The following is a 27,789-nucleotide window of genomic DNA, read 5'->3' as shown; positions in this document are numbered from 1 at the left end:
TAGACTCTGATAAGAAACTAGAAGAATATATCAGCAATCTTATAGATACAAATATGTGAATCAGCAGAGCAATCACCCAATTCATAAAGATCACAAAGACAGTGAAGAAGTCTATAACCCTGGCTGGAGCCAGTAACTATCTAGCATGGAGCAAAGCTATTCTAAAGATAGCCTGTCAAGTAGATATTGAAAAGATTATTCTGGAAAGACAAGAGACTTTACTATAGCTAGAGCACTTGAAGATTTCACAATACTGAAATATTCAGAATAATTGACTACACAGTCTAATTAACAGCACAATATCTGCACAAGCTAGAGAATACTTTAAGAAATTGGATAGTCTTAGTATCTACAAACTCTGGGAAGCTGTAAGAACAGTCTTCCAAGAGAGATCTGAGATACAGTGGGAAAGTCTACTTACAGAGTTAGTAAGAATGACACCATAATTTACTGGCTCAGAAAGAAATTATATAGAGAGATTCCTAGCAATCTGTAGGAAATTTAAGAGATTAGGGTTCAAACAACTGGACCACACCCTACATGATATCTTGAAGATGAACATTATATCCTAATGGAGAGAGTTTATACAGAACTGATTTGATATGGCATGCCAGAGCAGAACAAATCTACTGGAGAAGAATTTGGAAGACCTACTGAAGAATATTCTTTACAGAATCCTCAAGAAAGATCTGAAGAAAGATAAATCTACAAAGTCAAATACAAATGCAACAAGCTTAGATTCCCAAAAGTCTTACAAAAATATGAACTCTGAATTCAATTCAGAGAAGAGCTCACTGCAGAACTGGAACTGCTATATTTGTGGCAAACCTGGTCATTTGGCTAAATTTTACAAATCTAACAAGAATTCAAAGTCTAACAAGTCTAAGAAAGACTCTAAAGACAAAGACAAGAAAACAACTACAGTTGCAATGAACAAGATTCATTTGGTTCATAAAGCAGTCTTTTCTATAAAAGAAGTGCACAAATCCACAGATAAATGGATTCTTGACTCTGGAGCTGGATCCCACACAACCTCACATATGGATCTAGTTCAAATGGACCTAAAGAGCCATGCAACACAACTGCTTATGGTGAATAGTTCAAAATCAGTTACCAGAGGATTTGGCATGGCCAGTATCCAAACTGACAACAGAGAATTGAGCATTGGGGGGGTTAGAATCATGCCTGACCTCCAGATTAATCTCATAAGCTTTGGGAAGCTTATACAAGATGGCTTTACAGTGGAACAGCTTTATGTCAACAGAGAACACATCTTTCTACTAGAATCAGCAGATAAAACACAGAGCTTCAAAGCTGTGCTTAACAAGAATGACATTCTAGTCTTACAAATATCTAGAATACATAATTTACTGACATACATGTTTCCAGTACCTACAAAACTTCTAGAGCCCTGCTATATAACAGCAACTCTAGAGAATAAAGATGACACACTTTTGGCATCAAATCACCTGGCAAAGAAGCCAGAAATCAAGAAGAATACAATGGCTAATTGGCACAAATGCTGGGGGCATCTCAACACCCACAATATAGCTATTTTAGCTAGGGATCCAAGAATGGCAATATGAATAAAGAGAGTAAAGAAGCTAGAGTTCTGTAAAACCTGTACTAAAGCTAAGCAAGCTCACAACCCATTTAAACCTAGAACACACTCTACAAAGCCTGAAGCTAAAATTTTTATTGATATTGCAGATGGTGGCTGTACTCTATTCACAGACTCTGATTCTCCAAGCTACAGCAGAGTAAAGTATTTTCTACTTATAATGAATGATGCCACATGATACAGGTGAATCTACCTCCTGAAGAAGCAGGTAGAAGCTTCAGAAACCCTAAAGAACTGGATCAACATGATTAAAGTGTCTATCAAACAAAAGATCAGCACTATACTGTCCAATAAAGCTCCTGAATTGACAAGCCAACAACTGGCTGAATTCTACAGAAGCAAGAGCATACAACAGAAGATTACATATCTATATATATCTTAACAAGATGGAACAAGTGAACAAGAAATATGACTTCTTTGTGAGTGAACAAGAAGTGTACTTATAGACTCAGAACTACTTAATGAGTTATGGGGTGAAGCTCTTATTACAGTCTTTATGATAGTGAATCTATCACCTACCTCAGTGTCTCTATATGGATGCAAGAACATGAAGTCATTGACACTCTTTAAAGTCTGGATGGGTCACTAACCCCATTGCAGATGGGTTCATAGGTGGGGATGTGACATCTATATAAAGATTTTGAATGAATTCTTGAAGCTCCAATCTAGGTTCAAGAAGATCAAATTTGTAGAATATTGTGGCATGCATACCTACAGACTTTAGGACCCAGAAACAAACAGTATAATGATTTTGTGAGATATTATATTTGATGAGAAATTGGATCAAATCCCTACAAATTCACTAACTGAAGCTGAATACATTGAACTCCCAGAGGAGTATGATTATATAGATCCATTGAATGGCTGGCAACACAAGCTACTAGCTTACCTTGCAAAGAAGAAGCCAGAAATCATGAAGAAGCTTGTGGATGGTGAATTAGAGACTTTAGAGCCCACATACTGTAGTGGGGATTCCGGTACCTCATTAGGACAAAGGTTGTTCTGGTCTGAGGCACAAACCACCCCAAAGCTACTATTCTTGAGCTATATAAACCATCTGTAGCCCCTGCATCTTGCTTATTACCTTCATGCACCATTGCTCTTTTCTATACACTTGTTCCTTACTACCAGTTCAGCTATTAGTTAGAGAATATGAAGATTTCTTGTTCATGAAATGTGCTACTGTTTCTCATTAGAGCTGTCTGTGTTAGTACAGGGCTCTTTAGTACTATTACTCCTTACAAGCTTAGATGTCTGTTAGAACATATCTATCTCTACACTTACTACTCAACCATACCCTTACTATATGGTGATTTTTCACCTTTCTTGTGCTCTCACCATATCAACTAACTTGTCTACTTTGATGAGGCATTCCATTGTACCCTGCTCCATTTGGTGACCAAGCTGAGACCTGAAGATAATGATGCAGTGATTTAATGACTGCCAAGAAAGAGAAAAACAAATTCTGAGACACATGAAGCAATACACTATTTCAAGATAAGATCTTATAGACTAGGAACACAGTACTAATCAGTTTTTTTTATTTAGAAATAAGATTAGGGAGCTTAGATTTGAATGCCTCTTATCTAGAGCTTGCCCAATAAACAGGTTTTTGGAAGATATTAACTAATAGACAGAACATACTGTGTGACATGACTAAAGATCAAGAAACCAAGAAATTGGAATCAGAATTAACTATGGCTGAAGATATTACAGAATCATATGCAACTATGTTACTGAGTAAGAATAAGAGAATTGTGGTTCATTCCCATATTTCTATGCCTTCCTCTGGCACAGCAAATGCATCTTGGTTTGACAGCAGAGATGCTATCCTGTTTATTGAAAGGTTTTATCAGATGTGCAAGGATTATAGGGTAATTGACTCTAAAAACATTATTGAACAGTTGGCTAGATACTGTGTTACATGAATTGGAGAATGGATGAAGACCTTGAAAGGCTACAAAGAAGATAATTGGGAAGTATTCTCCAAAGAGATTATTCATGAATTTTGTGATCAAGATATCACTTACAAGATTCACTGTCAGAATTATCTCCAGACAATTATAAAGAAACTGCATGCTTGAGATGGCAACATTCACATCTATGTTTGAGAATACACTATTATTGCCAGTATAGTTCAAGCAAATGGAAGGCTTGATGAATTCACTAAGATATCTTGGTTTCTTCAGGAGCTATCTGAGAAGCTCCAGAATAAGATTATTGACAAGACCAAGCTCAATCTTTCAGATGATATGTTGCCTATTGATTTTAGGAAAGTTGTTTAGGTGACCATGGATTTGATTGACCAGTATGAAGAGAATAAGAAGATCTTTAAAGAAGATGAAATAAAACAAAAGAAAATGAAGAAGCTTGATGAGCAATATCAATTAGCTAACAAGCTCTCTACAGTTGAAGCTTTAAAGAAAACAGCTAGTTTTGTGAAGACTGAAGAATTCAAATCAAAAGCTAAAGTCAAGAACTCTGACAGCACCAATATTGAAGCTGCTATTGAAAAGATGATCAACAAGTTCACAAATTTGGTATTGGTTATGAGAGTACAATCAAATCAGATACAAGAGAATTCTGATCAGTATTATATGCTGCAGAGAGAAGAATCTCCAAAACCTATACTAAATTATCCAACAAATGTGACTGTTAATCCTACAACTGTACAAGAGAATACTCAACTGCCAGTCAACCCCTATTTGGCTCAAAATGGCTCTTCTATAACAGACTATAGTAGTGCTCATGAACAAGAAGAAGCTCAAACTGGAGGAATTTTGACACATCCCTCATGCTTCTACTGTGGAAAACCTGGACATCATTAATCTCAGTGTTATGAATACCAATCTGATATGAGTAATGGATACTGCCATATTGATAACAAAGAGAACTTACACATGGGCTCTAAGAGTCAAAACTATCAAGCTGTCACTTCTAAACCTGGAATCCTGAACATGTATATTGTGCAGTCTATGGGAGAGGATGAATGAGTGATTCTGGAGTTGACAAGCTCTAAAAAGAAGATTAATTAGCAAGAAGAGACATCTTCTGCAAATTCAACCAGTGTGAAGGTTCAAGCAGGACAGCTTGCATACCTAATATCTGATGAAGAATCTGATTCAGATAAGGAATATGAACCATTGGAAGAAAGAACATCAGTCAATATTAGAACAGTTGGAGAAGCTAAGAACAATCAAAGAGCTAAGATTGCAACACTTCATACTCAGTGTACTGGACAATTTATTACTTACTGGGATAATCAGACTAGTGTTGATGACAATGTCATGGAAGACATTGAACTGATTAATCAGAAGAAGCCTGAAATTTAGAACAAGTCTGCAGAAAAACAAAAATTAAGATATTCTGCAACAGATTACTTATCCTCTCAGATCTGTGATTCAACAGATGCTAATGAATTAATGAGTCAAATTCTCAATGGAAAAGTCAAATTGTCAGTCAAGAAGCTTATAGATGTATCATCAAAGCTTTATTGAGTGTTCTTCAGATCAGGCTGGAATAACAGTACTAGCAAAAGCTATGTAAGGATTGGAGTCTCTGAACCAGTTCAGCCTGAGCTAAAGATTAATTCTGGTTGACTTACTTTAAAGCTCATGGTGTCAAAATCCAAAACAGCATATGGAATGCATTCATTATATGTGCCAGTCACTATAAACCAACAAGAATTAATAGCATTGATTGATACTGGTTCAGAAATCAATTTGTTGTCTCAGAAGTATGCTGAAATGTTGAAATTACCAATAAAAAATAAGCTGTGAGTGACCATGGTTGTTCAAATGGGAGAAGTCACTTCTTTTTACACATTTTGTGATGAAGTGCCTGTTCAAATTGGAGATATTGTTATACATATCTCTTTCCTTATATTCAAGAGAGGGGATCAGCAACTTATTCTTGAAAGACCTTGGCAATTTGCTGTCTGTTGGGGGTGCAACACCTCAGAAGACAGCAGAGTGAACTGTGAAATTTATAATAAAGAACAAATATGTTGCCTAGTTTTCAAAGACTTTAAGCCAAACTCAAGCAATATGAGATATGTGACTGATAAATTAAACAGTGATCATTTAAATAATTCAACAGGCATTTAATCAGGTGGGTGCCTGTGGATACAAGGCCTGAGAAGGATGAAGAAGATGTAATTAAGACAATGGATATAAGAATTAATGATGAGAAGGTTGAAGGTCAGAAGATTGAAAAGAATAGGAAAGTTAGAAGCATTGGCAGCATTGCTGGTGTTGGTGCTTATGGTAATGAGGAGAAACATAATTCCAGCATTGGTGAATTCAAAAGTGTGCTAGGCCTAATCAGATTGACCAGTGTACTGATGAATCAAATGGACCAATCAGAAGACAAGGATAATTTTGCATCAGAAGTTCAGATTTTCTGACCTCCACTTCCTGATCCAGACAGCATTACAGCTCACTGCAAACATTACACACACAATATAAATTTCAGTTTAATTTGCAAACCTATTCCACAAAGTGCTCAATTAATTTATGCATCTCTGAACAAAAATCATGATTTTGTCACAAAGAAATCACATCAGATAGATATTTTCAATTGTGGATGGGACATCAGGTCATCTTCTTCAGAGGTCTGGAGAGTGTGCACTGCTTATAAGCAGAAAGCTGATAAGATAAAGCTATTAGCATCTGGAAAATCTGATGGAAGCAAGCTGAAAGATCTAGATAATTGGGTGGATGTTTGTTTGGATAAGTATTACCCTGAGAAGAAACACATCACATTTAATTGTGAATTTGATAATCATATTAGATCTAGGATTGTGCCCTTTCCTGTTGGAGAACAGCTAACAAATGAGAGAATTGAGAAGCTCAAAATTGGATTTGAACTGACAAGTCAGGAGAAGGAATTTTTTATATCAGTTCTTTATAAATATGAAGGGGTGTTGGCTTAGTTATTTAAAGATCTATGTGGTGTTCATCCTGAATGCTTGTCTCCCCAGATTATTTGGACAGAGCCCCATGAGGCTTGACAGACTAAGACTTACTAAATTTCTCATGCTCTACATGATAAGCTAATTAAAATCATTCAGGACAGGTTAGAAGCTAAAATATTGAAGTCTTGCCATGGTTCATATACTAATCTCTATTTTCTGGTTGCAAAGAAACAGAAAGGTAAATATTATTTAGTTAATACAGCACATATGTACAACAAAGTTACTATTTGGAACACTTTTATTTCTTCTAATATTGACAAATACACTGAAGACTTCAGCAGACTTGTTATGACTAGTCTATACAACTTATTCTCTGGATATAATAATTTTCCATTAGCTGAAGAAAGCAGAGATATGATAGTCATTGCAACCCTTATTAAGCTCTTTTGCTATATGACTTTAGTTCAAGAGGCAACAAATTCACCAGCTCAAGCCCAACACAGGATAATGAAGATAATATACAAGATTTTTCCAGAGATTGCTCAAGTCTTTATGAATGATCTTGGGGTAAAAGAATTGTGTGTCAAAAATGAAACTGAAGTCCTCTCAGGAATAAGAAGATTTATTTATGACCATCTGTAGAACCTGGACTACATTCTATGGCTTGTTGAAATCTCTGGGGCCAGGATCTCTGGTGCCAAATCTCAATTCTGCATGTCTGGAGTTAATGTCATTGGATGGGTCTGCAACTATGACAGACAATAATCTGAGAAAGCCAAGGTGACTAAAATTGTGAATTGGCCTACTTCTATGAGTGTTACAGAATTACAAGAATTTCTAGAGCTTGCTGGATATTTCCAAATACTTATAGAGCATTATAGTTGGATAACCAAATCTTTACATTATCTGCTTCAATAAAATGTTACATGGACATGGACTGAAGAGCAAAATGATATCTTTATGCTTTTGAAAGAAAAGTTATGTTTATTCTCTATCATTCTTCCAATCAATTACAAACAGGATTCTTTGCTTATCACTGTGGCTGTTGATGCCAGTAGATTAGAATGGGGAGGATGCATTATTCAGGAGCAACAAGAAGCTCAACATTCTGTATGATACAAATTCAGGGTATGGAGTGATTCAGAGAAAACATATAATGCTGGCAAACAAGAATGCAGAGCTGTTTTGAAAGTCTTCAAGAAATTTCAACACTATATCTATAGAGTGCTCTTTACCTTGGAAATTGATGCAAAAACTCTTGTTGCCCAACTTAATAGGACTGCTACAGATATTTCAGAAGCTTTGGTTACCAACTGGATAGCTTGGATACATCTCTTTAACTTTACTGTTAAACATGTTTCTGAGACAAAACACACAGCTGCTGACAGACTATCTCACCAAGAACTAGATATTAGGGAACAGTCTGAATCTGAAGAAGATGAAGATCTGTTTATCTTTATGAATTCTATAAGAGTTTTAGCTGGCTGAGCTCTTGATAATGAAGACCTTAGAATACTGGACTCCACATATTCAGAAGAATTGAAGAAAATTGCATGATATCTAACCACTCTATCAAAATCATTGAGCATGGAAGGAAAAGAATATGTGAGATTCCAAAGAAAAGTAATTAAATATGTGGTGGAGGCTGATCAGCTATTTAGGCAAGCAGGATCTGGTGTATCTCTAAGATATATTGTGGACAACAAAGAACAGTGTGAACAAATTTTACACATGATGCACAACAAATTTGGCCATAAAAAGTGAGAGGGAACATACTCTGCTCTACAAGCTTGATACTGGTGGTCAGAAATGTATAAAGATGTGTCTGCTTATATGAAGCACTGTTCTCAATGTCAATAAAGAGATTTGCAAAGATTGAGTAAAGAGCTTCATTTTATCTGGGCCCCTATCTGTTGGAAGAAAGTTGAAATAAATATCAAGCACATGCCTTTCTGTTGAGAATGAAATTATTTGGTTGTTGCCAGATGTGACTTCACTGAATGAATGAAAGCTAGAGTCTTGAAAAAGGCAACAGCTGAAGCTGTGGCCAAATTTCTTTATGAGAATATTATCTGTCAATGGGGCCTGCCTGCCAAATTTATTATGAATGGAGGACCAGAAAATAAGAATGTTGTGGAGATCTTACTGAAGAAATTCAACATTAAATACATTGTTATTTTGCCCTATAACTCTCCTGCAAATGGTATGATGGAAGTTGGCCATAAGTCTTTGGCTGATAGGCTAGCTAAAGCTACCAATGACACTGGGAGGGATTGGATTAAACATCTTCCTGTGATTCTGATGGCAGATCAAATGACAACTAAGGCTAGTACTGATATCTCTTCTTATAGATTGCTAATGAGCCAGGAGGCAGTTCTTCTAATTAAACTTGAGATTTTTACTTGACAAATAATTCTCTGACAAAAGATTCAAACAACTGAAGATCTGCTTCTGATGTAAGCATGGCAAATCAAAAGACAAGATGAGAATATTCTGGAAGCAGCTCATCATCAGCTTCAAATGTGTGCTAGAAATAAGAAATACTTTAATAATATCCATAATATTTGAACCAACTCTCTTCTATCTGGAGACCTTGTCTTGCTTCACAATACCAAAGAAGAACAGAATATATCTAGGAATAACATCCTGCACTTTTAATGACTAGGATTCTATAGAGTTAAGTCTGTCAATCAAGAACTAGGTGCCTATCATCTTGAAGAGTTAGACAGCACTGAACTCAAAGAATCTATTGCAGGAAATAGATTAAAGAAGTACCTTATGAAACCTGGAATGAAGTCATTCAATAATAGCCCAGCAGATTCTGATGTAGAGATGGAGAACATCTCTCAAAGATATGCCACCAGAAGTCAACCTAACATTTCCTCTAGCAGTTTCTTGGATGTTAGCTTCTTGGATCAGAGTGAAAATGAAAATGATCAAGAAGAAATAGAGCAAATGTGATTTCTAACTGTTATATCAGATGACTGGAGCTTTGCTGTTGTTATATCTTCACAAGATGTTTAATTTGTTGTGTTTTGTTTGCAAAGGTGAAGTTTTTTGCTTGCTTATTCAGAAAGTTTCTTTTATTTGTCTGCAAAGTGAAGTTTTTACTTGCTTTTTCAGAAAGTTTCTCTTTCTTTGTTATTTGCTTAGCATTCACTTTTTCTGAAGATATTTAAAGGTCAATTTTTCTTTGCTAGAGCTTTTACTTTCTTTTACATTCAAGCTTGATTCTTTTTACAGATTTAACATTTTCTTCTATTCTGTTATTCTGACATTTGCAAATTTTTTGATCTCTGATATTCTTCAAAAATAACTGGACAAAGCAACCTGCCTTCTTTAGCACCAGCAACTGAAAATCAAGACCTGGTCATTACCAGAGACAGTGGAGTCAACTTGGATGGTCATTTCTTTAATAATCTAACAGTAGCTATAGAATACATTGACAACCAAGCTCCACACCATCAATATGGTCTACAAGTTGAGCTGATGAATGCACTTATATGAGTGACTGATGTAGTCACTGACTTAGTGGCCCATTTCTATCAATATATTGAAAGATCCAGAGCTTGGCAACATGTTACACATGCCAATTTTGAAGCTGATTTTCATGATGCTTGAAAGATTACTCTGAATGTCAAACAACATTGCATTGATATGCAAAAGATCAAGAATAGGCTTGTTGCTACATGGGGGATAGACAGAATTGATGCTATATAGTCAAAAGTAGAGAGTCTGTGGGCCAAACAAAAGCTTTGCCATACTCTAAATGTCTACAAGAATTGGGATAAGTTTGCCAATAATATTAACAGCACAGTGCTCTGAAGACTAGATGCTACAGGAGCTGGACATTGCTGGAGCTTAGCTATATTGCCAGGTGATTATACTACAGCTGACAAAGAAGTTAATCACACTTGCAAACTTTCTTCAAGAGATGTTCTATGCTGATGAGAACTTACTATTGAAAACTATAATCTTCTACAGCTGTTGACTCTTCCACAGTCATCTAGCTTCTAATGTTCAATTTAGAATATTGCTAGAAGCTCTTCCACTGCAAGCAGCCCCTGAGATCTACTAGAAGAACTACAGTCACCAAGATCATCAAGAGATGTTCCAATGGATGGGATGTTGATGCTGTATAGCTGCAATGTATCAGAAGCCTCTATATATAGTACAATGTTGATTAGATTGTGTGGATTGGAAACTGGCCAATCACAGCCACTATTTGGATTCATTAGTGTGCTGGCCAATCTACCCAGCCAATCAGAAGCTCTGAAGTGCTGCAGTGAAAGAATCACAGCCATGTTAGCACACCAAATTCTTCAAGGCCTAGATAACAAAGATGAGTCCATTATTCCTTCTGAAAGTGACAAGGAAATACTCTAATATGAACAAGAAGAATCTGTCATGGCAGTATGCTCTGGTACTTGTCATTGCCATGGTTTCAAACAGCAGCTTCTTCAAAAGATAAAGAGTACTAAAATGTGTTTGGAGTTGGAGCTTATTCACATTCTGGAGCAGTTAGGAAAGGCCTTTAGCAATAAGAAAGCTGACATCTATCTATACTATGACCATGCTAAACTAATGGCTTCAAAACTTGGTTTACAGACTCACACACTTAATAGAAAGAAGCTTCTCAACCATTTGGCTTACATTCATAGAAATTGTTGCAATATTGGCTCAGTCAAGACTGATGACAGCATCTATCTCTGGTTCTGTTTGACAAATAGATCAGCTAGAGCTGAAGATGCTTTAGGCATTTACAAATTTAAACATCAGCCAATTATCTCTCTGGTCACAAATATGAGAACATTTGACTTCAACTGATACATGTGAATAACTGGAGTTAACAAGTTCACCACCAGTGATCTTCAGAAAGAATGGGAAACAACTGGATCTATTGTTATTCCCCAGCTAATGTACTGGTGGAACAATAAGTTACAAGATACCACTATCACAGTACTCACCTGGATCAACAGTGAATATAACATATACTATCATCATCAGTAAATAATGAGAGGTTGCAACAATTATGAATGGTTGAGAACAATGTATCACAGTATTGGCCAATAACTTATATGTCAGAACTCTGTGTACTATCTATAGTATGTACTGACAAGACCTGACCATGCTTGGAAATTAATCTTCTATCCATACTATGTCAAGTATGCTAAGCCAGGGGATAAAACTGGGTTTTGCCATATTAATATCAATATTTCAGATGCTATTACTACTGGAAGGGGCATTAATATGATACAAGAATTCTTGATCTTAACTGCAGAAGAGCCTGGTGACTGTACAGAAATCTTGCCAGAAATGCATAATTATCTAGAGAATTAGTAGAGACTAGTCAAAGAACAAGGCTTATCCACTGATGGCTATATTCACCACATTAAAGATACAATGTATACCAAAGATAACAAAAGAAAATTTGATATTAGATGGACCAATGTTATTTGCAAACCTGGCAATATCTGAATTACAAGCTCTCTGCTACTTCATGAAGCCCATAGTCTATGCAAAAAGGTCTGATGCACTATGCTACTCTGGTATGTGGCAATCCAAGAGAACCATGAACATCTAGAAGTCAATAAAGCTGGTACATGATCCCAGCTCTCCACTGCATATAGAGATCTAGTTCCAGGGTCTTCATCTTCATCTGACCATTCAAATCATTACACATCAGTTCCATATCAATTCCCTACCACTATTCAATTACAAGGCTTAGAAGCTATATTGGATGCTCTGGTAGGACAAATTAGATAGAACAACCCCATAGTAATTGAGGAACTCAATATTCTCTTTGGCCCTGATGACAAAAAGACTCAGGACTTCATTAATAACTGATATCTAAAGATCATGTAAATTACTCTGAATACCATTGTCAAGACTTACCAAATTGAAAAGAAAGCTTTTGATAATAAATTCTACTGGCATTGTGTGCACAATAATATTGACCCAGTGTCAGTTTGGCCTTCTCCTTCTCCTGAGAACTTGATGGAAGAAGAGAATCATGATAATCACTATTAGAAATTGCTGCTATTACTCTTCTTATTCTTATTTCCTATGTTTTTCCTTACCAGACTGCTCATTACTATTTATTATTCTCTTATTTTACTAAATTAGTTTTGTTTTATTTTATATGTTGTTTGTTGTCAGGGGACACCAACATTGAAGATCAGGAGAAAATGTAGTGGGGATTCCAGTATCTTATTAGGACAAAGGTTGTTCCAGTTCAAGGCACAAACCATTTCAAAGCTACTATTCTTGAGCTATATAAACTATCTGTAGCCCCTGCATCTTGCTTATTACCTTCACACACCATTGCTCTTTTCTATACACTCATTTCTTACTACCAGTTCAGCTATTAGTTAGAGAATATGAAGATTTCTTGTTCATGAAATGTGCTACTGTTCCTTATTAGAGCTGCCTGTGTTAGTACAGGGCTCTTTAGTACTATTACTTCTTGCAAGCTTAGGCATCTGTTAGAACATATCTATATCTACACTTACTACTCAACTATACCCTTACTATATGGTGATTTTTCACCTTTCTTGTGCTCTCACCATATCAACCAACTCGCCTACTTTAACAAGGCATCCCATCGTACCCCGCTCCAATACCTGAGTGAAGAGCAAGAAATCCTCTTGAATACTACAGAGAAAGAAGAGATAAATGAAACTGAGCTTTCAGTACTTAGTACATGTACAGATATACCAAAATCCATCACTAAAGCCAAACATTCTGAAGAGTAGCTTTATTGAAAGAAGGCTCTAGATATTGAAGTCTCCAAATTACAAGAGAAAGGCATCTGAATTCTAGTCAAGAAGAAACCCCAAATGCAGATTCTCTCTGGCAAATAGATATTCAATAGGAAGCTTAACAACATGGGTGGCACAGTACAATTCAAAGCTCATTGGGTCATATGTAAATTTGAACAGCAAGAAGGTGTTCACTACAAGAAGACCTATACAGCAGTTGTTAGTGAATCTACAATAAGAGTCTTCTTTGCTATCTCAACAGTCAAGAACTGGAAGATCAGAGTCTTTAACTTTGTGACAGTCTTTCTAAATGGAACTCTTCCAGAGAATAAATGTGTATATGTTTAACTACCCACTGGATTCAAGCACAGGCAGGGTAATCTAGTAGGGCTCTTATGCCAGGAACTCTACAGATTGAAGCAAGCTGCTAGACTCTGGTATCAAGCAGCTACTGACTATCTGAAATCTCTAGAATTCCAGATCTCTCCATATAATGCAGGATTACTCTACCACAAGAGAAAGCAGATCTATCTAACTCTACACATCAACAACTGCTATATAATGGGACCCAATAAAGTCAAGATAGAATGACTTATTAAGAAGCTTCAGGAATGCTTCAAGATCAAGAAGATTACAGAACAAGACTGTTATCTAGACATGCAGGTTCAAAAGCAGCCAAATGAAGATCTTTTTGTGAACCAGAAACAGTATATTGAGGATCTACTAACTGAATATGAAATAGAAGACTGTAAATCTTCCAAAATACTAATAAAGAAAGAAATAAGCATCAAATTTATATCAGATCAGACTCTTAAAGATAGAGTTGACAAGCAGGCTATATCTATAAATTACAGAAAAGGCCTGGGCTCTCTACAGTTCCTAGTTACATGTATAAGATCAGATATTGCATTCACAGTCAATTATCTGATGAGATTCAACAGCAGGCTTAATAGAGAAAGCTGGATGATGTTCAAGCAGATTCTACACTATCTCAAGAGCACAAAATTGAAAGAAATAGTCTTCAAAAGAAATATGGATTCTGAAGACTTGAAACTGATGACTAGTTTGAATTCTGACTGAACTGAAGCTGATCCTGCATACAAATCCATCAGTAGCTACATTATTACCATGAATGGAGCTTCAATATTATGGAGATCACAGCACCAGACATCTGTCTCAAAATCAATAACTGAAGTGGAGTATTTGGCAGCTAGTGAAGCTGCTTGTGAACTAGTTTGGATCAATGACCTGTTAATAGATGCCAGAGTGATTAGTGAAGGCTCAGCAAAGCTAAGAAGCTCAAAATTAAGTGTTGATAACAAGAGAGTGGTTAACTTAGTCAAAGCTGAAGCTATAACACAAAGAGCACACCATATTGAGATTTGGCATTATATGCTAAGAGACTGGGTTCAAAAGGACAAAATCTCAATTAAGCATGTTGAAACTGATGTGAATAAAGCTGACAGACTTATAAAGGCTCTTGCAATGGATCCCTACACTTAATTTGCAAGCATAATAGGGGTGACAAGTTGATACAGAAAAATATGGAGGTTTATCAGTGAAGCCAGTAAAAATACAGTATCACAGTGAAATAAAGCTAAGTCTAAAGAAGAAATAAATCTGGATTCTGTAATTAATTTTTATTGCAGATTTGAGAGATTTGGAAGCTTTGGATCTTTGTGGCTCTCACTCACTGCTGGAGCTTGTTGCATGGGGGGGTGTTAGGTAATCCAACTAGCACCTTGCTCACGTGACCCACATAGATTAGCCGAGATTCCCCTTTAGGTAGCTTAGTGAATGACAAGCATACAAGTCCTCCATCAGGAGAATATTCGGATAAATATAATACCGAGTCCATGAGCAAAAGATCCCCTCCAGTATAAAGGGGTCGAGGTTCCTATCTCATGGCTCACTAGGCAATTATGAATACTAAAGGAGATATAAATCTTCTAGAAGCTTTAAAGTTAAAATGCAAATGTTTCCACTAATAACGAGATGAAGTGTTATTCCCCAGCAACAAATAGGCAAGCTTGGGCGGACAACTCCGACATACTCTCCTTAAAATCTCAGGCCCATGTATACGCTCATTGTCTGTGCTTCTGAATGTCTTGAAAAATGGACTTTCTTGAAAGCGATTGTCTTGGGTTTTCAAAGGCATTCATCTCCAAATGAAGAGGATCGAGGGATGACCTAACGGAGCTCTGACTTAGCCGTGTATGGCTACCGCAAGCTGCTTCATCCAAATCTTGCAGTATGTTCTGATTTTTTTGGCATCGCTTCCGGTGAAGTTAAATAAATCGACTGGTTTGGACTTGCATCATTGTTATACGTTGACATCCCGCCCAGAAATTCTTCGATATAACCCCCCTTTGGGCTGAACTGTGACAAAAAGTCTGTTTCTGAAGGCATAAACTGGCCATCCGCAACAACCGATGCAGCGCAGTTTATCGACGTATTTATGGCAATTTTGGATGTATCACTGGTAGTGGATGCTTCGCCTGGAACGGTGATGTTGTCTTTCGATTCACCCGCTTCACTGATGCTGCTGGTATCTTCGATACCAATTGGTTTTCTGCTTGCGAAGAAAGGGGAGTCCAATTTCTCGCTGGCCCGTGTTCTTTCGGTTTTTGGTCCGAACACCAGTCGTTTCCAAATTTCGTCTGCATTTGGGAAATCATCTGCCCTTTCTTCTACGGTCTGACCAAAGAAGACCGACCTTGATGGTTTTGCTAGGCTTGGGTGCATTTGTCTTTCCATATAGCTGTCTGCTATATGTCCCTTAGGCATTTCATATCCCTTATAAAAAGGAGGATTGTTATGCTTGCCAGTTAATTCGCCTATCAGGGCTTTTCTCCCACACCCAGCCACACCCGAGGACGTCTCTACCGCTTTCAGATGCCTCTCATTGAGAATTACAAAGTCCCTCGAACCCGGCGGGATGTACTTAGTTTGGTGTCCATGGGCGGTGAACGTACCGTTTCTATCTAAGACCGGAAGCCTAGATAGCTCTGAAGAAGGTAGACGTGTCGCTCCTTGACCTAGTTCCTCAGTTTCCTGATTTTGGATTGCTGATAAATCATCATTATCCTGGTTCCAGAAGACGTCTAGATTTCCACTACTTCTTGGATTCACAATTATAGACGATGACTCAAAGTCGTAACCCTCAATAGCCTCCTCTGTGTCGAGCAACATTGACTCCGACGAAGCCTGGCTGAGAAAATGGCTTTCTGTTCGCAGTCGGGGGGTCAAAGGTACCATTTTCTGCTCATTAATGCGTATACTGATGGCATCAAGGTTTTGCGCAGTTGAGGAGTCATCGTCCCTGTTTTGTTTCTTCCGCTTCTTCGAGGGCCACTCGTAGGAACGGAATATAGGGACTCGCTGCTTTCCGGCAAGCGTCAGCCTCTCCCGATCTGCTTCTGTGAGGGGTCGCCTTCGACCGCAGTTGTATCTTTCCTCTTCGGTGGTAAAGTGCACGTTCAGCGGACGTGAGATGGAAAGGCCGGCCCAGTCGTTCTTTTGGAGGAGCCTGCGGCGTATGGCCTCAATGCTTTCATCCCGTGCTGTAGGGGATCTTAAAAGGCTCTCTTCCAGGAACTGGCCTCCTCGACTTCTGGGTGGTTTATTGAAATGCCCGTTAGGCGGCTGGTGGCTTCGCGTTTTCAAAGGAGGCTCCGGATTTTCATCTCGCTTGAAATACTGACCGTTATCAGTGCTCTTAGAATACTCTAGTCCAGTTCCTTTCCCCTTAAACTTGATGGTCGATGGCCCTATAGCCCCTTGAAGCTCTAGGGCAGATCCGGATATTCTGAGTGGCGACAGAGCCGCTCTTCGACCCTTGAATGCCAACCTTCGTGCTTTGGCAAAATGTAGTTTTTCGCGGGCCTTGAGTGTGCTCTTGTCTTTGAAAGAATGACGGAAGAGCCTACCTCCGGTCCAATTCATGGGGTTATTGACTGAACTTGGAGTCTTCTTGGCCGTTAAAGGTAGATGGAAACGGGAAGTGGATGATTTGAAACGGCGATTTGGCAACAGACGATGAGTATGTGCTGTAGAGCCGGGGTGGTGCTTCGACATCTGAAGCGTCGCTTGTGGGTGGATTAGGTCCGCTTACCGCTTTCGGAAATGGGCTGCCGGGGGGCAGTTACTCTCGAGAGAACAGTAAGGCAATGAGGCGACAAACGCGATTTGATTTGATTAGGATGAAAGCGACAGAATCCATATAACTGGGTACATGCAAATCAGGCAAATAATGACACTATGGCAAGTAGAGCTTGGTCGAAATTCAAGCTGAGGATGCACACTCCAAACGAAATCCACAATTAAGCACATATAACACAAGCCAACTTCAAACACACACCATGCATACATGCATACGAACAAGCAGTACATATAACCAATAGAAGCATCATCAATACTGTCAAAATTAGAGGGTCAAAACACCGTGCTGTCTTTCATTCAACGGGGTACATTTCGAATATCTACTGCCTAGTATATTCAAGGCCATAATTGAACTTAAATCCCTTAAGTTTACCCAAAATAGGCCAGAGCCAGCGAAGAGTAGAGGTGCTGATTTCGTGCTTGATGCCGTCAAGGGCTTCGCTAGAACAGTTGGTGGCGATGCAGTGGTGAATCTTAGCAAGGTCAAGGTCGATCAAGTCGGTCTCGTCCTTGACGGCGTCCTGGCGACGAGCCAAGCTGATGCCGTACTTTTCATGCTTGGCGGGACCGTTTTCAATCTCCACAAACGAGGTGATGTCCCAGCCCTGGGTGGCTGCGGGATCGTTTTCAATCATGTCAAGAACTTGGGCCAAGGTCTGACGGTCGCGGTCGGAGCACTGGCCGGAGACACACTCGATGGTGACATGAGACGGAAGGCCAGCTGTTGTTTTTGTTAGCTGATGACCGTGAGATATATTTATCTGCTGTTTGCTACGTACTCGCGTTGCCGGCCGCAAGTGCACCAATGGCAGCTAAGAGGCCTGTCAGCTTGGACAAGCGAGGAAAATTTCTGGGTCGTGGACTATCACTTACTTTTATCCGACTTCAATGGTGTAGCTGCACCAGGAGTGCTGAGTTGGATGGAGATGATGCCCACCATGGCACATGCAAAACCAGGCTTCATTTTCTTCAAGACCATCGTGAAAGAATTAGTAAGATAAGAAAAGTAACCCTGTAGTGATGGGATATGAGCACGAAAGTATCGAAGGTAAGACCGGTGTGGGAGAGATGTTTGAAAAAAAGGAAAAGAAAAGAAAAGAAAGAAAGGGAAAAAAAAGCCCGAGAACATCGAACAGCCTGGGGGAAGATATACCCTAGCCGAGACGTCGAAATCACATCAGAATGACTTAGTATATGATGTGTATCATTTTGTGGTCATCAACAGCTCAACGTGGGTGGGCGCAGCGAGTAAGCAAAGAAAGCTTTGGTTGCTGGATGCGCTAACGACTCACAGGATGGTCCATGGTTTGGGTTCGATGGTTTGGCGAGGGAAGGTAGACCCAGCGGAGAACACGGGCAATCATCGACGGATAGTTTTAAGGTTTTTGGAATCTATTCTGCGACGACCAGACCTTGAAGTCTGCAGGAGGTACCGTGGATGGAACCGTCAGCGTCAATATTAACTCAGGTCAATCAACCATCTCATCAAAATGACGACCTGAGAGCAATCGCGAAAAAGAAGTCGTAGGATTAAGTCGACCGATGAGCCACGCTAAAATGACGATAGATTCATGGCTAAGGATAGTCATGAGGAGAAGGCCGCATAGGTCCCCCGGATTTCTCATCGGCTGGTTCGAGAAGACACATCCTCTTCCTCTGCCATCGCCCGCTAGAGAACTACTTCGCTGGCAAGGACATCGAAGAAAATGGAATACTTTTCGCGTAATTTCTCAATCGACACAGAAGCAGTGAATGAGGCCTTTATTCCGCCGGAAGAGCATGACGAGGACAGTGGGGGCATTATCCGTGACGAACAGGGGAAATGTCAAAGAAATCCATGGAATAAGCATTCGCAGTCGAGAAAGAAGTACTTAATGTGTTCGGCATTTATTGTCCTTCTCCTGTGTCTTGTGCTGCTTGGCGTTGTCGTAAGACTGTCGATGCTGGCTTTCCGGAGCTCAGGGTGTGAAAAGACATCGTGCACGAACGTATCGGGCCTACCTGATGCCGTTTATTGTAAGGTGCCCCATTTGAACAGGCATGGCACCCTCGCTGGGGAGAACTAGGCTAATGTCGATACCAGCGCCGGCACAAGCTGTCAAGGAATTCCAGGCTGTGCGATTTGACGGCAGGGTTGACACCAGAAACATATACAAGGGGGCTCCAAGCTCCGGGCTTGACGACGCTTGGAGAGAGCTTTATGATGGTATGTCGGCATTTAACAGCCATAAGGTAGTAAAAATAAAAAATATTGACACATTGATAGTTGAGCCTTTCCTAGTTACAGCCCAGGAGCTGAAAAGGATCCAGAAAACCAGCGTCGAGGTGCCTTCTCGACGTGGATATCACCTCGCCAAGCTAGCTGTTTTTCATCAGCTGCATTGTCTGGCAAGTAGCAAGTCATTGGGAAGGGGGAAAAAGAGCGAGAGCTAATATGCAAAGATATTAGGATAAAATCCGTCAACATGTCCACAACGACCACTATCAGCTGACGGATGAAGGGAAATCGATTTCAGTTATAGACCATGTCGGTGAGTGAAGCCAGGCGGTGATTGTCAGATGTGTCCATAACGTTAAGCATGCTTGAATGCAGACCACTGTATCGATATTGTCCGCCAGGCGCTCATGTGCCAGGCAGACACAACTCTCATCACATTTAACGATGACGGAGCACTCTCGCCCGTGAAGCCTGATTTCGAGGCCACGCATGCATGCCAGAATTTTGACAAAGTCCATGATTGGGCGAGGGAGAGGGAATTCAATATGACAGAGGAAGCGATACGAAATCCTAAACCTTTTAGGGATGATCTGATTGATGCGATTAACAGAGAACTCGGGGAATGACGCAGTGGTTGACGGAGAATTATCACCTTGCTGTCGAGTTTGCTCGGTTTTGGATGTTTGACTTTGTTTGATCCACAACCTCGTTGACTTGGTTAGTTTAGGTAGTTAGTTAACTAGTTAGTCAGCACACTGGCATTGAAATTTGAGCTTTTTGCAAAATCTCTTTCATCCTCTTTTTCTTCTCTTCCGTTTCATTTCAGAGCAGCCTGCTTTGCTTGTATCTGGACCAATACGCAAAGTTGATGAGGATGACGGTATGCCCTTAATGTCGAAGGTCGACAACACCTTGGTAATATGGCACAAAATTGCCATCACCAGACCGGCACCCAAAAGGTAAGAGAGAGAACCCTACCAACGAACTCACCTCCTGGGCCTCTTGTGATGATTCCCAATTCTTAAGCATAGTTCACCTGAAGGTCCCTGGACCACTGAACGACAACCCATCATCATTTTCTTTCACCTTTGTCTGAGTTTGAGCCCAACGTTGATTGACCTGCCTTCATTCTGATCCCTCTTGATGTTTCCAGAAGCTGACAGACGAAACAGTTCTGACCAGGATACTTGAGTGTTTCATCTCCGATTCCTACCGAAAATATGATTGGCGTCACGAGAACGGAATGGCTGAAGTTGCTGCATTGCTGCCCAATCTATTGTAAGGACCAATCACAGTAACCCGCCCTAGTGGACGGCCCGCTGCAGCCCATCTCGGATACCTCGTAGGAACGTCATCCTCTTCTCTTGTTCTGGCAGGCTGAGGCCCCTCTCATCTTCTGCTGCCTTCCTGGGCGTAAATATGTTTGTACGAGCCATGCCTCCGTATTGGCAGGCGAGAAGTGCCTGTTCCACTGGCTCTTGTCACTCAGACCTGACACAGCTACGGCCGATGATGTGACATTTGATGCAGAGTCCCTTGTAATCACATTCTCGGACTCGCTGGGATCGAATCAAATCAGCCACCGATTCCCACTGGTCGCTGAGTTTGTGCGACTGGTGGTCACCAGTCTGAAAGGGAACACACTTGCGGCGCATCCGTCTGCCACGTCAAGCGATGTGGAGCTGAGAGCCGTGGGAGGGGTGGCCTGCTGCGGCGGAATCACTCCCACTAGCTCCCGCCGTCGAATCAATGCTGGAATAACCGTATAAAAGCGTCGTCGAGCTGCAGAAAGGCTGCATTAATGCCGTCCTGCACTGCTACACTGTGCCCCGCCTTGCATCATATTGGTGGATGGGTGAGCTGGCTCGGTTCTGGCGGCGTTCACCCGCAGTTAAAGCCTGATCAAATCCCCTTTTCCAGTCTGCCCTCTCCTTCTTCCTCTCTTTTCCTCCTTTTCTCCATACAACCCCTCAAATCGTCTCTCAGGCTTCCTTACAGCTGCGTCCCAACGCTTTATCATTCGATCTACTCTCCATTAGACATCTCTCGACCGCTTCTCCGTTTCTGATTGCAAAAAGGCTATTTTTTACGTGGACCGTTTGACACCTTGCATTCCGCTTCTTCCTGGACATTAAATTCTCAGACCAACTTCGGCCCAACACTGGAATCCAGTCCACAGGTTTCGTTTTTGCTTCTTGTTTGCCTGAAGATAGATCAGCCCAGTTGCCAGGTCCAAGGATATTCAGCCCATTTTTTTCTCCCAACTAAATAAGCGCCTTCACTCCTCAGAAACATCAGGTAGTTCCCATTTCTTCTTGTTCATGCACTGCATCATTCCCCCTCAAATATTGTTCCATGTCATGTATTCCTTGACTTCTGTACTTTTTCTTTCTCGGCTTTGCTTGTGTTTCTTCGACTCTGTTATCCGTGGATGCCTGGCCGAGATGATTCGAAACCTTTAAGGACAGCCCAAATGGACGCCGATATTCCTGGAATACACTTTTCAAGCTACTGTCTGGAGGCTCTTTAGCCATCGTCACGACGGCCCTCCCGCAAACCGCGTGGCTGGGTACGCTCTGACTAACTTTTGAGTGCATAATGCTGCATTCTCCGTTGGATAATGAAATCTCGACCCAAGATATGGGTTGTCCGTGGATCTACAAATGATGATCATGATGATGCTTCTCTGACTCCCGAACCTGAGGACTTTCCGGAGTTGCCAATGGATCTTTTTGAACTCTTCATGATCGGCCATGTCCTCAAAAGAATGATGAACAACTAACGAGCAGTGCTTCTGTCGATAAGCATGGGCTCAATGCAGCAAAAAACACAAACCCAGTCTGCTAGCTGTTGCCTCTTTCTCCTGGATGGCCTTACGACCCAGATACATGGACACAGGCGCCAGCCCAGGCCATGGATGTTCCCGCTATTTCGTGCTCGGTGGCTTTGTCATCAATGCGTCGCTATTCGTTTTCCTGGCTGACAGAACAGTGCCCTGTTACACGAACCCCCAGGATTTGTTTGCCAGTCCTCGGATCTGAGTGCTCGCTACTCGTTTGCTGTCCTATGTGATGTATTACAAACTTGCAACGCTCTTTCTTCCGGCCCAGTTTTGTGTGCCCAGTCTCGACAGATCAGCCTGAACGCCCCAAGCCCGGAATACCCTTGGATCCTCTATTCATAACTGGCAATTCTCAGGGTCTCTTCATCGATAGTATGAAATAATTGCTCGGACTAGCAACGTGTCTCCTGAGCCTCGATTCCTGGTTCGTAACAATGCTGCTGTAAAAGTCATGACTAGGGAATCGTGCGGCTAACCAATATTAGGGACCCTACGGATATCTTAAATCATTTCCTTTGCCCAGTTATTGCTTGCTGCTACGTTCGAGAACTTTGAGATTTTAAGGCGATGGTAATACTAACTTTTGTGCTTGTAGTCTACTTTTTCTGGTGTTTCGCCGACAGGACATTCAGTCACTATGGCTTCAAAAGCAAAGACGGGCCCACTGAGGCTATCAATACCCAAACCAAGCTCTAAATCAACAAAATCCCAACTACCCCCCACTCAAAATTCCACAAGCCATGATTTCTTGGATATCTCCAGGACAATCCCGGATGATGACTACTCTCAAGATGCCTTTTCATTGTCCCCAACGTTTAATGGCCAAAGCGGCTTTAATGACTTGAGCCAATGGGCCTTTAATGATGCTGTCTTGTTGAGCTCCGATATAAGCTCCACCAGCGAGGCTACTGAGGAATCGTTTGACACCAGATCAATCCAAGCGGGCGATTATGATATGTCAGATGCCCAGATGCTTCCATTTTCTTCGTGTTCTCCTACATTGTTCCCCAAGGCCGATGGATCCATGGACCAGTCTCTTTCTGAATTCGGACAGCTTTCTGGCATCTCAAGCTCTCAGGACAGCAGCCCACAGTTATGTTTTCGCAACCCACAGGGATATCAGGATTTTAATGCTCTAGGCTTCTCTTTTGATAATGACGCAATGCACCATGCTACCGGGATGAATGATGTAAAACCCATGGGATTAAGTGTGGCCCCTCAGAGGATGGTCAAATCCGAAACATTTGGACAGGTTCCGTGGGATTCTATCTCTGGCGATATCAACGCCGCGTCCAATGTGACTCTCAGTGGCAGCCGTATCAACAGGCTTCCGGCCACGCCTCCACTCACCGAGGCCAGTCAGGATATGTCTGTCACTTCCGCTTGCACTCAAACGTACACCTTCCCTAACCAAGACGGCTCTCAATTTGTCGATCTCTCTGATACATCCTCTCTTTCCAACCAAAATTTCAGCATTGGGGCCCCCTTTCACCCTCTCACACCACCTCTCACTGAGCTGGACCCAAATAGGTAAATTCAAGAATGCTGATTTACGCTTGCATCGTATATCAGGCTTAATGGGCGAGGCTAATACTTGATACTATCGAATAGGACAATACGCCCACAAAAGCAATCCCATAGGCCAATTCTTTCTGCTGCAATCACTTGCGCCTCGGACAAGGAGTCAGAGTTCTTTTCCTTGCAACAAACTATGGGCCAAAAGTCAAAGGATCCCTCTGACGGGAAAAATCCTCGTGACCATGCTTTTTACTCTCTTCCAACCCGGAGCGATGGAAAATACCACTGCCCGTACGCCACTGGAGATAACCCTTGCAAGCATACTCCTACAACTCAGAAGTGCACTTACCAGTAAGTCCTCCTAAGTCAATACAGTGACATTTCACCGGACAAACTGACCGTGATTACTAGCAAATATCTGGATTCCCACTTGAAGCCCTATCGATGCAAGGTCCCACAATGTGTTGATGCCCACTTCTCCTCCAATGCATGCCTATTCCGCCATGAGCGTGAAGCCCACGGGATGCATGGTCACGGCGAGAACCCCCACTTGTGCCGCTTCCCTTCCTGTGACAGATCTATTCCTGGAAACGGATTCCCTCGTCGCTGGAACCTTCATGACCACATGAGGCGTGTGCATGATTATACTTGCTCCGAGAAGGCCAGCTCACCTGAAGGCTCGCCAATCGCATCAGGAAAATCTCCAGCAGGCAAGAAGAAGGAGACAGCCATCCGCAAGCGCAAGGGTGTCGTCTCTGGTACCCAGACAATCAAGCGGGTCAGACCCACACAGGCTCAGTCCCAATCGCAAGCTGCCATGAAAGCCTCCCAAGCACATACCGACCAGCAGCTTCAGAATGCGGAGAAGAACTATAATGCTTGCTTGTCAGAGATCAAGAAAGATCTCGATAACATCAATCCTCAGGACCCAGCAATGCATGAGCGTATTAATGCAAGGCTTCAGGAACTGCATACCCATGCATTGAATTATCGATATATCAAGGCTAGCCAATTGGCGACGAAGAGAGGATCCGGGAGCTCCTCATAAGTCCCACCTAAAAACATCTTTCGGAATTACTTTTCTCTGGTGATTATTACACATGTGTTTTTTGTATGATCAGTATCGGCGTTTTCTATTTTGTTTTTCTTTCGGTTTCGACCCAGTTTTGGACTCTCCCACGGCCCGATTTATGGATTGCATCCGGGACCTCTAGGGGAAAAAAAAATGTTTCTTTCTCGATGAATGCGGATAACAGGCCCAATTTTCTCCTGCCTAGGGATATGGCAAAAACGTTTTAAAGGATATTTGACCGGATTACGATGATACGAATCCCTTTTGTTTGTCTTGCCTTTTTCAAGAAGTGTCTTACTTTATCAGTGTTTTCATGTATTGCGATTGACGGTGAAAAGAAATCACGACTATCAAGTGGATGGCTGTGTATGGCAAAGGGGATTCTATTTATATTCTTTTTTCATATTTGGTGCGTGTCCTCGGGGCGGATGTAACTATCGACTTGCTGTGTATGTATGTGGCATTGTGATTACTGGGTGACTTTGCGGGAAATGGCTTGGATTGGGATATCTTATCTGGATGGACTTGCCATATCAGAGCTACATAGGATTCTCTAGCTCTTAAGTTTATTTGCATATGGACTTGCAAATGAAGAAATATGATTTTTGTTGTTTTCAACGGGCTTCTTTTGCCGCTGCTCAGACATTTGAACGGGCATACAGGAAAGAAATAATCAGGGCGAACTAGATGTGATAGCCCAGAGCTTGGTAAGATAAAGTAGAGAATGGACACAATATGAAGTTGCACCTCATTTCGTACTGTAATATATTTTTGAAAGAACCGCTCTTTTTGTGTACCAAGATTTTCCCGCCGCCGATTATGTTCGAATGGACATGGTCGCGATTCCAATGCTGTTCTGTTTTCATTAAATGCGGATATAACTATCCGTTTCCTCCGTTATTCCTATTTATTCCACCCCCTCAAACTCGCCATTTAAAAATCGCACAAACGCCTCGCCTACTTGCTCTGATCCCATCGATCCCGGACCTTTCCCATGGCCTTGCCCAAGATACGCCCGGTTCATTCCCACCCATTGTCTTCTTAGCCTCTGAAGTCGTGGCAGCGCCAATACTCCTCCTGCACCAGCAAGTTCTTCTGTTGGTGATGCAGCGAGAGCAGTGCTAGGAATAAATACGGGTATAGAGATGTCTGGGATAGGGACGGATATCCCAGGGGCTGTTGGGTCGGTCAGTGTACTCGAGACACCGAGAGAGGAAATTGTAGGGTGGGTTTGGGTGAAATTGCGTATGTGAGTGACGATCTCGGATGTGCGCTTTTCGAGGGCGTAAAGGGCGCCGGGGTCGGTGGTGGGTGGTTGCATCGTTGCTTGATGAGGAACGATTTTGGGGCGAGAGACGCGGGTGCGCGGCGTCGTAGTTGCCGTGGAAGCAGTGTCGCGGACTGATGTAGATGAATTTTGCTCTGAAAGACTCGAAGGGTTAGACGTGATGGTGAGGTAAGAGGAGGCAGTAGATGCGTTGGATATTGTTTGGCCCGTTAATGCAGCCCAAATTGATTCTATAGGTGGTGTGGGATCGGACCAAGGAACAGTAAATAGTGGCTTGTCCCAGCGACTTGACGTGGACGGCTCTTCAAAGCGGAAGATCAAATTTTGTAAGAGTTCAGGCGGATAGGGTTCATCGTCGTGGGTATATGTCACCTTCGCCGTAGGAATCTCCTCGGCGCTCTGGGACGTTGGCCCTTGCGAGTTTTGCTTCAGTTCATCATCCCCATTCTGCACCTTCTGGAGACGTGCTTCGTTATTCTTGACGCACTGATCTATCGGCGTTCCAACGTGCACCTTGATATCACCGCTGTGTCAGCTTTTTTCCTTCCTCAAACAACAAAGCATGTCATACCACGCAGCACGTCGTCGATGCCGCTTTACTCTCACACCACAGTTGGTATCTCCACCCCTTGATGTAGTTCATCCCATCCACGATTACGATGCTATCCTTTCCCAGTAACCTCTTCACCCGCCCGTACACAACGGCGCGGGCTTCCTTTTCAGAACGCGCCGCATCATAAACCGTTCGCGGATGGGAAACATCATGCGATGTGACAATGTGAATCTTATAGCGACCCTTTTGCTGTTGTACTTGTGGTACCTCTTCGGAAGCTTGTGATGGAGGGTGGAGGCGGTTTTGGAGGTCTTCAAGCAGGGTGGAGAGTTGATTGGCCCGGTAGGTAAGACCAGAGCACGGGTATCCGGTTAGGATTATGAGCTAGAAGATGTGTGAGGAAAATCTCTGGGCTGCCCAGGTACAAGCAAGACTCACTGGCATTCTGTCGAGCGGAGAACGGCGCGGGGATGGCGGGGTTGGTTGGAACGGGCGGGACTTTTCGTCTCGGCGGAGTCGAGCGCGCGCAGCTTATGTAACTAACTAACAACCAACCAACCAACCAGTTAACTAACTAATAGCTAAACAACGGGCTCTTGGCACGGAGCGGAACTTTGCCCCTGAGCGAGGTGGGCCAGATGGTTCTTCTGCTGGTTTCCGCGGAAAATTGATGGAATTCTGTACATATATGGAGTACCTAGTAGATCACAGTCCATCATGGATGATGGCACCATTCAAGGACCTTGCTATTTTATAGGATTTTTCACTCCCAAATTCTCTTACCTTGAATTGATTTCTCAATTTCGAGATTCTCAATGTCCCTTACTCCGCCCTGACATA

General features: G+C 41.6%; 5 protein-coding genes across 5 annotated transcripts; 2 read left to right on the top strand and 3 right to left on the bottom strand.

The window, feature by feature from the left end:
- Positions 1-15,532: 15,532 nt before the first annotated feature.
- Positions 15,533-17,374, bottom strand: D8B26_004980 (uncharacterized protein; the record flags this gene model as incomplete). Its single annotated transcript, XM_003066762.2, has 1 exon — positions 15,533-17,374. The coding sequence occupies one exon, from the start codon at positions 17,372-17,374 to the stop codon at positions 15,533-15,535; it is 1,842 nt and encodes a 613-aa protein (XP_003066808.2).
- Positions 17,375-17,778: 404 nt separating this feature from the next.
- D8B26_004979 (uncharacterized protein) lies at positions 17,779-18,437 on the bottom strand (the record flags this gene model as incomplete). The annotated part of the gene is made up of 3 exons (XM_066124667.1): positions 17,779-18,179; positions 18,238-18,270; positions 18,332-18,437. 3 exons carry the CDS (start codon positions 18,435-18,437, stop codon positions 17,779-17,781), a joined length of 540 nt encoding a protein of 179 aa, XP_065980748.1.
- A 727-nt stretch (positions 18,438-19,164) lies between these two features.
- On the top strand, positions 19,165-20,302 carry D8B26_004978 (uncharacterized protein; the record flags this gene model as incomplete). The annotated part of the gene is made up of 5 exons (XM_066124666.1): positions 19,165-19,474; positions 19,542-19,664; positions 19,740-19,822; positions 19,908-19,989; positions 20,052-20,302. The coding sequence occupies 5 exons, from the start codon at positions 19,165-19,167 to the stop codon at positions 20,300-20,302; spliced, it is 849 nt and encodes a 282-aa protein (XP_065980747.1).
- Positions 20,303-23,155: 2,853 nt separating this feature from the next.
- D8B26_004977 (uncharacterized protein) lies at positions 23,156-25,114 on the top strand (the record flags this gene model as incomplete). The annotated part of the gene is made up of 3 exons (XM_003066765.2): positions 23,156-24,048; positions 24,130-24,387; positions 24,448-25,114. 3 exons carry the CDS (start codon positions 23,156-23,158, stop codon positions 25,082-25,084), a joined length of 1,788 nt encoding a protein of 595 aa, XP_003066811.2. The 3' UTR covers positions 25,085-25,114.
- A 672-nt stretch (positions 25,115-25,786) lies between these two features.
- On the bottom strand, positions 25,787-27,393 carry D8B26_004976 (uncharacterized protein; the record flags this gene model as incomplete). The annotated part of the gene is made up of 3 exons (XM_003066766.2): positions 25,787-26,909; positions 26,968-27,333; positions 27,388-27,393. 3 exons carry the CDS (start codon positions 27,391-27,393, stop codon positions 26,016-26,018), a joined length of 1,266 nt encoding a protein of 421 aa, XP_003066812.2. The 3' UTR covers positions 25,787-26,015.
- Between the last annotated feature and the right edge of the window lie 396 nt (positions 27,394-27,789).

This window comes from Coccidioides posadasii, chromosome 3, assembly GCF_018416015.2.
Source record: "Coccidioides posadasii str. Silveira chromosome 3, complete sequence".
Classification (NCBI taxonomy): domain Eukaryota; kingdom Fungi; phylum Ascomycota; class Eurotiomycetes; order Onygenales; family Onygenaceae; genus Coccidioides; species Coccidioides posadasii.
Note: the sequence above shows the minus strand (reverse complement) of the source record. Positions and strands in the feature narration are given on the sequence as shown.